The sequence below is a fragment of the Gracilinanus agilis genome, chromosome X, assembly GCF_016433145.1.
Source record: "Gracilinanus agilis isolate LMUSP501 chromosome X, AgileGrace, whole genome shotgun sequence".
Classification (NCBI taxonomy): domain Eukaryota; kingdom Metazoa; phylum Chordata; class Mammalia; order Didelphimorphia; family Didelphidae; genus Gracilinanus; species Gracilinanus agilis.
In genome coordinates this window covers 73,244,621-73,255,713 of record NC_058136.1, presented here as the reverse complement: position 1 = coordinate 73,255,713, position 11,093 = coordinate 73,244,621, and the positions used below count along the sequence as shown (strand labels likewise).

Below are 11,093 nucleotides of genomic sequence, written 5' to 3'. Positions count from 1 at the left end.
CCTTGGAACTGCCTCCAACCATTCCCTAGAGGCCTTGTGGGCCTTTACTACCAAGTCTTGCTGACTGACTCTCTGTCCTTCTGCCCCAGACCTGTGTATCTTCTCTTCCCCATCCAGCCTTCTTGGAGCTCCCAGAAGGGCATCCTTGGGGCCCCAGGGCTGAATGGGTCATTTCCCTGCTCCACAGCCTTCGTGGGACGTTTAAGAAGGCCCTTCCAAAGTGTGTTGGGGAGGGGGGGAGGGGAACGACGGGCCAAAGCCCTGTATCTCCTATTACTCCTAACAAATTTGATTGCCCAAGCAAATCCAACTGCCTCCATGCACTGGAGCATTCTGCCTGGGCAGGGCCACCTTCATCCTTCCAGCTTTGGGCTCCTTCCTTCCTTGGGGGAGGGGACGTGTTCAGGGTCCCCCACTTCCTGGAACGGGAAGGTGACAGCATGACTTTCACTCGTGCCTCATGTGGGCTGAGAAAAATGGGACCAACTCTCACGGCAACCCCGTTTTCAAATGGGGTTTCTGTCTCCCTCCCCCCGCCTCTGTCGAAGGACACCTGTGTCGGGACGCCGGTGCACCCCGTACAAATGATCTCTTTGCCCCCAGTGTCTTCTGAGGCAGTCAGCTGAGGGCTGCCTTCCTGGTGCTGGGCCGTCTAAGAAGGGAGCGATGAGCCGCCCTGCCCGGAGAGTCCGTCTCCGAGAAGCCGTGCTAGCCTCGCCGCCGCCCAGCGAGGTACTTACCAGAGCCATTGTGAATCTTGGTCACTGCATCCAGATGGGTGAGGCTGGAGGGAAGCAGAGTCTGTGTTAGCGGCCGGGCTTCTCCCGATCCCGACGACGACGCCCCTCGGGCAGGCATCGAGCAAGAGCGAGTCCCTTCTCTGGCTCAGAGCTCGGAGACGCCCAGGGCCCCAAGGCCAATCCGACCCTGCTTACTGTCTCCTCTTCCAGGGGGCAGATGCCCCTTCCTCGGAATGCCCTCCCTCTGGCTCTTCCGTGGTGCCCGCCCCCCAAGCCACACCCAGGGCACACCCAGGGGGGAGACGGGTGAAGAAGGGTTCCAAAAGATGGGGAGGCCTGGCCGAGCTAAGGGCGGCAGAAAGGAAGAGAATGGAGCCTCGGGCGGGGAAGGAAAGGACTCGGGGGCGGCGCTCTGCCTGAAGAGACACAAGGAAAGGAGAGGAGAGGAGGGGGTCCTCTTCCCGAGAGCCTCGATGGCAGTGAAGAAGGGTCAGGAAGCCAAAGGACAAGCCTCTGCTCTGGAAAACAGGAGTGCAGGGGTTTTCAGAGGGTGGCGAGGCAGGCCTAGGCAGAGAACAGAGGCCTCGCCCGGGGAGAGAAGCAAGCAGGTGCCAGGGAGGAGGAAGACAAGCTGGTGGTGGACCCAGCCCGCCCTGCTGCGTGAATTCTGACAATGGCCCTCTCCCTTGGAGCCCAGCCCCCACGACCTCCTGCAAACTGGCCCAGCCAGCTCCTTCCTTTATCACGTCCTTCAGGCCACTAGATCAGAAGCATTTAGCAAGCACCAAGTCCTGTGGCAGGGTGAGAGCAGGTGGCCACGGTATTAACCCCGCATTGCCCTCCTAGACGCTCTTCCCAGTGGAGGAGGAGAGCATTTAAGGTGGGCCACGCGCCCTATTACAGCGACCGCACAGCAATTCAGAGAGGCAGGTGAAGGGAAGAAGAATATTCAGGAGATGTCAGGCACAAGGCAGTGTTTACTGGCTGGATGTGGGGGCCTGCATCTGAAAGGGGGCTCCGCATGGGAGGGGGCCAGGCCCTCAGAACAGAGACTTGGGGGCACTTTGGACCCACCGCTGGCCGGCTCCCTCCCTCCCCAGAGTGGTCGAGTGGGCAGAATTAGACCGAGTCCTCCTGGGCAGGCCCGCTTTTCCCACCTGGCCTTGTGTCCCTGGTACGGCCCAGCTGGCTGAGTAAGGGCTGCTCGCTGCTTCTGCCTCTCCTCAGGGTGAGGGGATTAGGGGGGCTAGCTAGGTGGCTCAGTGCATTGAGAGTCAGGCCTCGAGACTGGACATCCTGGGTTCCAATCTGGCCTACCCAGACACTTCCTAGCCCAGCCCTTTATTGCTCTTCCGCCTTGGAGCGGTCCGCAGTATTGCTTCTAAGACGGAAGGGAATAACCCAGAAGTTGTTCCTAGACCCTGGGCGGCCTGTATCTGAAGAAGCCAAGATCAGCTGCCCTGGGCGTGAGCCCTGGGCCCGAGCCCTGGGCCCACCTGCTGCTGGTCACAAGAGACCACCACTGGGGCCTCCTTCCAGCACTGCCTGGGGAAGAGATCAAGGCACCACCAGCATCGGAGTCCACCCTCGGGCTGGGAATACCAGCCAGGATCCAGCCCGTGGCCATTTAACTCACTTGCAAATCCCCCGAGTCTACCCTAAAGGGGCAGAGAAAGCTCAGGGCAACACTAAGGTGGGGGACCCTGACATTCCTACTCCCCTCCCATTTCTAAGTAAAGGAGGGGAAGAAAGCTGGTGGAGAGAAGGGATTCAGGAAGCCTGGCATTCGAGGCCAGTCTCCATGCCCCGTCTTCCAACATGGACCCTGGGGACCATGATGCTGGCCTCTCTACCAGCCCCCAAGAGGGGACGGATAGCAAGTGGAACGACGGGAAGCTGGGAATACCTGTGGATTTTCCGATAAGCATCTTGTTCCTCCTGGCACAGAATCTTGGGCAGTTCTATGGCAGCTTCCAGGGACGCTTTCCCCATAGTTTCTTGAGGCACAACGTGCAGAGGGACATCGACTCTCTCATATCTGTGAAAGGGAAAGCGTCAGAGGCCGCTCTGGCTGGCCTTGAACCCAGGACACCTATTAGGTGCGGGAGCCAGCCACCTTGCTGTACTGGGGGGAGGGTAGGGGGGGGGCCAGGGCAATTCAACGGGCACATGGGCGGAAGGCAGGGCCAAAAGAAGTCAAGGCCAGGGAAAGGCTTTCGTGCCACACATGGCAGCCAAAGGTGATTTTTGTTCAGCTCCATAATTTGGTCAGGATGGGGCAGCACAGAAGGCCCCTCCGCTTGAACAGGCAGGCCATCCCTGGCCACCATCCCACAGCTGCTTGGCCCAGCTTCCCCCGTGTTCATGTGAATACTTCATGGGGGACGAAGTCCAGTGGGGAAACCCCTCTCCCAAGCCTGGCTGAACTGGCTCCAGATGGCCAGCAGCATCCCAGGTCACCCCGAGGGTTAGGAGGGGGTCGGCCACAGATTTCTTCAACTGATTTCCTCCGGCCTGGCCACGCCACACGCTGTGGCTTGTTCAGTCGGGGCGAATTCTCTGTGACCCACTCTGGGGTCTTCTTGACAGAGGATGGAGTGGCTAGCCACGTCCTTCTCCAGGAGGCCGACAGGGCTCAGGAAGGCCTGGCTGAGCCGCTGCGCCCCCTAGCGGCGCCCCTAGAGATCTCCAAGTTCCCGGCCCATTCTAGACTTCTAAGAGGAATTGCTTTCCATTTCCCATTTGAATGACCCAATACACTTTCCTGGGTGGAAAGAAAAGGCTAGAGGAAGGCAAAGCCCGACCCAAAGGGGCCATTCCCTCCAGCACTGGCTCCCCTAAATCTAAATGGCCACTGCTAGGCTCCTGCCCCAGGTGCTGGCCAATTATTCCCCTCCAACTGCTGCTTGGTGGGCGTCTCGGCCCAAACTAAACTCAGTGCCCGCCACCCTTTAGGCCACCTTGCACCTTCTTCTGGTGGGTCGCCCGGGCTCACATCCCTCCTCACTCCAGGCCTTCCTCCCCTCGGATGCCAAAGTGATCTCCGTCCAAGCCCTGGCCACTTAATGATGGCCCTGCCCCACCCCTCCAGGATCCCTTCATGAGGAGGCTCCTCCTTTCTACCTTTCCGCCTGCCTGTAGGAAGTCTGCCCGGAGCTTTGGGGTGCTTGGGAGCCCCTTGAGGGCAGAGGCTCCGTTTCCTTTTTCGTACGGCCTGAGGTTAGCACACAGTAGATGCCGGGCTGTTGCCCTCCCTGCTCAGAGAGGGGGTTGAGGACTTCACTGGTGATGTCTTTTGACTCCCAGGTGAACTGCCAAAGTCCTCGGCCTCACTCTCTCTTCCAGACTCGTCCGGGTCCAGTAACAAGACAAAGACTAGGATGACTGGAAAAGGCTCGGGAGGTAGCGGCTGGCCTTGGCTTCTCCCACGTTTGCTCGAGCACCCCACCCCCGGCTCGCGTCCACTGGGCATGCTATGGCTTCCAGCTTGATAAAACGTAGTTTGCTAATTGCCCCTGCCAGGGTTCCCTCCTGAGCTTTGGCGATTCCGGAGAAACCCAATCCATGCAGGCATCGTCGGAGAACCCGTTTTCTCCAACCTTAAACCCTTTCCAGACTCTTTGGAATCGGATCAAGGGCAGTCGCCCAACTCACCTGAGGCCGTATTTCTGACCCACAGAGATGGGGTGGGCGGTTCATCACATTTTCCCTGTTCCTCCACAGGCTAAGAATATGCCCATTTAGACCTCCATCCCTCTGGAAGCTGCACTTCCTCTGTGGACTACAAACCCCAAGGCTGCTGCTCCTCTAGCCTTTACCTCTCTCCCAGGTCCCCAAACCCTGCGACATCCAAGCAGGCTATCTGCCTCCCCTGATGCAGGTGGCCCGAGGCCTGCCGAGGTGAAGCCTCTAGTCTCCGGGGTGGGCTCGGCGGACCCACGAGGGCTGACCACAGAGCTCAAAAGAGCCTTCAAAAGCTGGTCCTCTCCACACCTCCCCTGGTGCCAACACTCCCTCCTCCACTGGCCGACTCCAGCCTTCCCAAGCCCTCGGAGGGCACGGTGAGGGCTTCTCCAGAGAGGAACTAGCCAGAACGCTGAAGGCCCTCCTTGTTCCCCTCTTGTCCCAACAAAGAAATCGCTGGGCACACAGTGGGGCTGATCGGACTGTTAATGAAGTTCCTGTTCTAGGAAGAGCGAGGGGCTACCGCTACCGGGCAGTCTGTGCTGCCAGCTGCGATGGTGCCCAGAAACACAATGGTCAACACGCACGCCATCAGCAAATGGGGGACTCTTGGGATTTCTGAGTGTCTCCCCCTGTTAGGCAGGGAGGTCAAGTGAAAGGCACCAAGTGGAAGCGTAAGGACAGCCTCTGGGTCCTGGGCTCCGGAGGCGAGGTGAGGCGAGGCAGGCCAACAAAAGGGGACGATGGTTTGCCTTCTCTCTCTGGTGACTTGCCCAGGGTCCCAACAGCCCACACGTCTCTAATGCTACCCAGATCTCAGTGACCCCCAAATCAGTCGGCAGCCCCTCCACCAGGCGGCCTAAGAGTTAGACCAAGAAATCCAGAGTTCTCTTCTGAGCAGGCCCATCGGAGCTTCCCTGCACCTGCAGTCTTCGGAAAGGGCTGATTAACTCGTGCCTCAAAGGGAATGACTGTGGATGCCAAGCTTGGCCTGACCCATAGCTGTATGGAAACCCTATCAGACTCGAGGGGAAAACGGAATCAAAACGACTGCGCCCGAAGTCCCGTACACACGTACGGGGACACACGTGGGGCTGTGACACTTACTCTGAGCCCTTCTGCGCCTGGGTAGACTGGAAGCAAGTGTAGAGGATCCGGCCAGTCTGGGGAAATCAAGAGGAAGAAAGTGGTAATAGCCACCCCAAAGGACATTTCCCTGAAGCCCCGAGAGCCCCAAAGAGCTTGGTAAAACTTCCTGAGCTAGGTCGGAGCTGGCAGGCCCTCGATTTTACAGGTGAGGGCACTGAGGCCCAGGGACGACCCCCCACATGGGATCCCGAGACCCGGAGTCCGAAAAGCCCTCAGAGGCCATCTGATCCAACCCCTCATTTATATGGACAAGGAAACTGAGGCCTAAGGGTGTCAAGAGCCATGGGCCAAGTCACATGGGCAATGCGCTGCAGTCAGGACTGGAACCCAGATATCTGGAGGTCCACCAAGCCATACATAGTGCCTTTTGAAAATGGCACTTTTCATTTTCCAGGTGGAAGAAGGAAAATAAGCAGCAATAAAACCGAAACACAGAATCTGTCACGTGACCCAGGGCCATAGAATGGAAATCAGCGGGTACAGTCAGAGGACCTCAGTTCAAATCCTGATCACTCTAGTCATTGCCTGTGTGACCTTGCCCAAGTCCTTTACCTCACCGGGCTTCAGTTTTTTCCTCTCTAAAGTGACGTAGGATGGACACGACAGCCTCCGAGGGCCCCATCTCTTCTAGATCTAGGACACTTGGTGCCTTGGTTGGGCCGCTGAGCTGTCCCACTTTGGCCGCGCCTTATGGCCCCTCCTTCCCTTTGAGCAACAACCCCACCGTGGGAGGACCGTAATGAGTGAAGACCCCCTAATGCCATACCTCATTTCCCACGACAAAGGCAAGGCTATTCCACTGTAGGGGTCAAAGGTCAGGACCCCAAGGCCCAAGTATGTTAGAGGGAAAGACTGATTTAAACGACTATAAGCAGGGAGGAGCCACTAGGGCAGAACAGCAAGAAGAGCAAGCACGGCGTCCCCCTCCGTCTCCACCCCTGCCCCCAAACCAACCTCTTCCAACCAGGAAAATACCCGAGAACCCAACCCGGTGGGCAACTCCAAGGAAAAAAATCAGCCCGGGGAGACGGGGCAATCTGTGAACACTGGTGAGGGAGGGGGTTTGGCCAGGAGTAGGGCAGAACAGGAAGAAGCTATGCACGGAGGCAAGACAGACCGAGATTTGTGCACGACGTAGAAAGAGGTGGCCACTGGCAGTTCTGCCCCTCACCACACGGATCCAGGAAGGAGTGAGGAGCAGGCCCGCTGCCAAGGCTAGTGTTTGTTCCTGGGTAAAGAACGGTTGTAGGCCTTAGGCTCTATACCAAGCAAGAAGGAAGCTTAGAAGAGAGCAAGCGGCAGTCGTATGGCTCGGGCCCCGTGGAGTGGAGCAGAGCAGAGTGTCACAGGTCTAACCTCTAGGCTAATCTAAAGCCTGTAGCAGAATAACCAGGGCAGAAGATCCAGACCGAAGGGGAGTCTGCGCTTCCGTCAAGCTGAACCGACTGGCCCGGAGTGGCCGAGTCCTCCAAGGCTATGCTGCTCAGACTTTGCAGAGCTCAAAGCAGGAGGCGGCGATTGGATTTTGCCCTGAATCGTCAGGTCACCTCGGAAGCCCAGCAAGTTCGCAGGGCCTCGGCCTACTGCCAAGATCCAGGAATAATCATTAGGATCACCCCAAATTTAGCAGCCACCGCCATGAAAGAGCAGAGAGCTTGGAAAATATTCTAGAAGGCAAAGGATGTGGGCGTGCAGCCAAGAACAACTTACCCAGCAAAACTGAGGATAATGCAACGGGATAAAAATGGATCATTAATTAAAGAGAGGACTTCCAAGCACTCCTGAGGGAAAGACCAGAGCGGTGTAGAAACTTTGAAGTTCAAACACAGGAATTAGAGAAACAAGGTAAAAATGAACAAAAACCCTGAAGGGATTCAACCACGCTAAATTGCTTGCTTATACTCAAAAATGGGCTGAGGACGAGTCCCGTCATCACCAGGGATTCCTGCTGGTTGTCCTTCGTCCTCGTGACAGCAGGGGGTGATGCCCCGACCTGTGCGTGAGCTGGATTTAAGCGTGGCGGAGAGGCGCCAAGTGAATTTAGGACCAAGTGGCCCTCTCTTCCCGAGTCAGCCAAGTCCAGCAGCAAGATCAAGGTCAGGATGGCTGGCGACGGCCCGGGACGCGGTAGCCGACCTCTCCCCGTCTCTGATGTCTGACCGGGCCCTAAGCGCTCCCCAGTGCCCGTTTCTGCCACCTTTGTGGCTGTCGGAATGGACTGTTCTCATCCGCCCAAGCCATCAGTCTTCGCACCCCCAACTCAGCGCCGAGTTAGTTAGTTCCCCTCCCCCATCTGACAGGATGGTTCACCGAGCTGTGGCCACTGAATGTGGGACCGCTTCTTGGAGCAGTAAGTTAAGAGGTGAGGATCAAGGTTGATGGTAGCCCCACGAAGGGGCCCTCCCACCGGGGTCCTTCCTGAACATCCCACACACTCCAGCAGAGTTAGAGAAGGAGGCCCGTAAGCCTTGGTCTTAAGAGGAGGAGTTCAGGGAAAATGATCTCCCGGAGTCGGGGCGTGCGTCCGAGGGACTCGACAAGAAAACAGAAGGAAGAGAGAAGGGGGGACCTAGAGGAAGGCTAGAGAGAGGCAGTGAGGGGTGAGGCCTAAGCAAAAGAGACCCCAGAGAAGGATCCAGGAAACAGCTCGAGTTGGGATGGGAGGAAACTGAGGGGGGCGCTGTGCTCGTCCATTGGGCCGAACCCGTTATGTGTGAATTCCACGGACTCCTGTGGGGCCCGGGGAAAGGGAGGCTTCCGGAAAACCCGGGAAGCCCCGTATGAACTGATGCAAAGGGAAGGGAGCCCAGCCAGAACGGTCGGTACAGAATCTGCAATACCTGAGAGCTAACGGACTCTGTGAGACTCAGAAAGGCCCATCGAGGTCAACCTGGATTCCACAAGTGGCCTTTTGGGGAGCACGGTCAGAAGCGGCCCCCCTTCTTTGGATACACTCAATAGGGAAATTCATTTTGCTTGTAACTGGGGCTTCGGTTTGCTTTCTTTTTCCAAGTGGGATATGTGGGTGGGAGGGAGAAAAGGCAGATGTTGGCTAACTGAAAGAGATTCAAGTAAGATAAAAAGAGCACCGAGACTCCAGGGAGGGGCGCTGTGGCTGCCCTTGAGGCAAGAAGGCCTGGGTTCAAATCCTAATGTGGACACCCAGCACATAAATCATGGAAGCTCTCAGCACCTCAGTGCCCTAGCGATGTAGTCTCAACTTCGAATCCCTGCTGCTAATCTTCCTTGTGATGACTTGGGCCGCCAGCCTGGAAGCTCCCATTCTAGAAACACTGGCCCAGGGGGAGACCTGCCCACTTATCAGCCTCCATCCCTTCGCCCAGCCCAGCCCAGCCCAGCCCAGCCCAGCCCAGGCTCAAATGGAGATTTGAATCCCTTACAGACTTCAAAATGGCAACTTTCCTGCGGCTCCACTTACCTTGGTGTTTTTGTCTTCCACGAAGCAGGAGAAAATCAGTCCCACAAAGCTTTCATCCATCATCTGGTACATGGCCTGAGTGCGAATATCTACAGAAGCCAAAAGCACAAAGAAAACCTAAGCGTCCACTGGCAAGTCCACTGGCAGTCTCTCGGCAAGTTCTTGGAGAGGCTCGGTGAAGGGTTACAATGGTGCCACGTTATGGATTCCAAGGAACGGGAGCGGCACCGAGACAGAGGTCTGGAGGAAGGCTCTCGTGGAGTCCACCTCCATTTGGAACTCTGTTACAGGCGAAGGAGAGCTCCTAAAGAGACCAAAAAGAACGACTCCACTGCCAAGGACCCAAGGCAGGCCCCTGCTCTCAGCTGACATACAAGAGCCTGCTTTTCCTTAGCCGGTCACCACTCAGAGATGACTCCATCAGGGAACGGGAGCCCTGGCAGGTGGCCTTTAAGGACAGTCAGTGGGCCTCCCTCCTCCCCCATCAGCTAGCCTGTATTTTCTCCATCCCTTGAGGTCTTCGGGTCAAACGTGAACTCGGGGGCCAGTGGAGATCACTGCTACCGTGGGGGGCTTCAGCCCAGGTCACCTTCTCAACTGCCCTCCTGGCCGGCCCAGTGAGCCACTGAGCAAAGGGGAGCCGTATCCGTCTCATCTATCGTCTCCTAATCAGCTGCTCTGGGTCGTAGCTCAGGTGGGAATTTAGGGTTAGGGCCGTGGGGCTGCCTCCTGGGCCGGCCAGCTCGGGGGCCCGTTTGTCTGTGTCTCTGTCTCCTTCTCGGGGACCCCATGGCCAGAGGATGGCTCCATGTCAGCAAGGAAAAAACCCGAGGCAAAAGCCAGCCTTGCCCCAGTGGCTTTGCAGCCACTGCAGAAAAACCAGGTCAGAGTCCTGATGCGCGTGAACCTCTCCCCCATCTCTGTCGTCGGAGGCCGCCTCGATGAATCCACACTGCCAAGTACCTGCTCCATCGCTACTTACCAACATGGGACGGCCACACAGTGATGTGGGGGTGGGAATGATACCAGCCCACGACACGCATAGGACGGCCAGTCACCTCAGCCAATCTGTGTGATTGTTAAGGGACTTTTGAGAGAAGCAGAAACCAAGTGGGTGATTCCCCTCACCCGGGGCCTAGTTCTCTTTTCTTCTGCGGCCAGCCTTGCTCCCATGGCAGGCGTCCTACAGAGAGTCTGGAAGGCCTGCGCCAGGCCTCAGACGCTTCCCGGCTGGGCGTCCCTAGACAAGGCGGTTCATCTCTCCAAGCCTGGGTCTCCGTTGTAAAACGAGGCCGACATCTGTTGGAAGCCCCATGGAAACAGGAGCTAACGGCAAGGCGGGGCTTTCCACCTTCCTCCCAGACATCTCTGCCAACACCATCACCTTCCCTGTCCTGGATTCAAATTGTCTTCAACACAGGGTTCTTTACGGACAGATGGAATCACTGACTACGACACCGCGTGTAACTGAATCCTATTCTAACCAAGTTCAATTGGGCAACGATCAGAAAGGCCATCGAGGCTTTGGGAGGGCTGAATTCAGAGGAAGGTCACTTCACCCACTTCCCTTCCTTCCCACAAGAAAAAAAAAGAAGGGCCAACTTTGGCAACAAGAACCACCCAGGCAACTCTAGTGCTCCAAGGAAAGGAAGGCGGCCCATTCCCTCATCCCCCTCCTCGGGGCCGAGGTTGGCCATTGTGATCACACGTCGCTTTTGAGCAAGGAGGTGGCAGAGTGGAGAGAGTGCCAGGCCTTGAGTCAGGAAGCCTCATCTTCCCGAGTTCGAGTCTGGCCTCAGACTCGTTTTCCTGCTTCCGCTCCCTTATTCGAGTGTCCCTGAGTTTCTCGGACAATCTGTTCAGCCATTCTGCAACCGATGGGCACCGAATCTGTTTTCGGCTCTTTGCTACTCCAAATATTTTTGTATCCTAAGGCTGTTCAGGAACACGTTTGCCAAGATCTAAATGCTCGTCTCTCAACGGAGGAGGGCTGAGAAGCAAAGGCAAGAGGCCCAGCTTTCTAATCTGCCTCTTAGGCTTCAACAGCATCTGGCTTTCAAGACACCAGGTTCCTGGAAAAC

At 56.9% G+C, this 11,093-nt stretch overlaps 1 protein-coding gene across 1 annotated transcript; it reads right to left on the bottom strand.

The window, feature by feature from the left end:
• Positions 1 to 6: 6 nt before the first annotated feature.
• Positions 7 to 10,085, bottom strand: BRCC3 (BRCA1/BRCA2-containing complex subunit 3; the record flags this gene model as incomplete). The annotated part of the gene is made up of 5 exons (XM_044682620.1): positions 7 to 784; positions 2,647 to 2,778; positions 5,532 to 5,587; positions 9,013 to 9,101; positions 9,995 to 10,085. Coding segments are annotated over 5 exons (444 nt in total), but the record flags the coding sequence as incomplete, so codon positions are not given.
• Between the last annotated feature and the right edge of the window lie 1,008 nt (positions 10,086 to 11,093).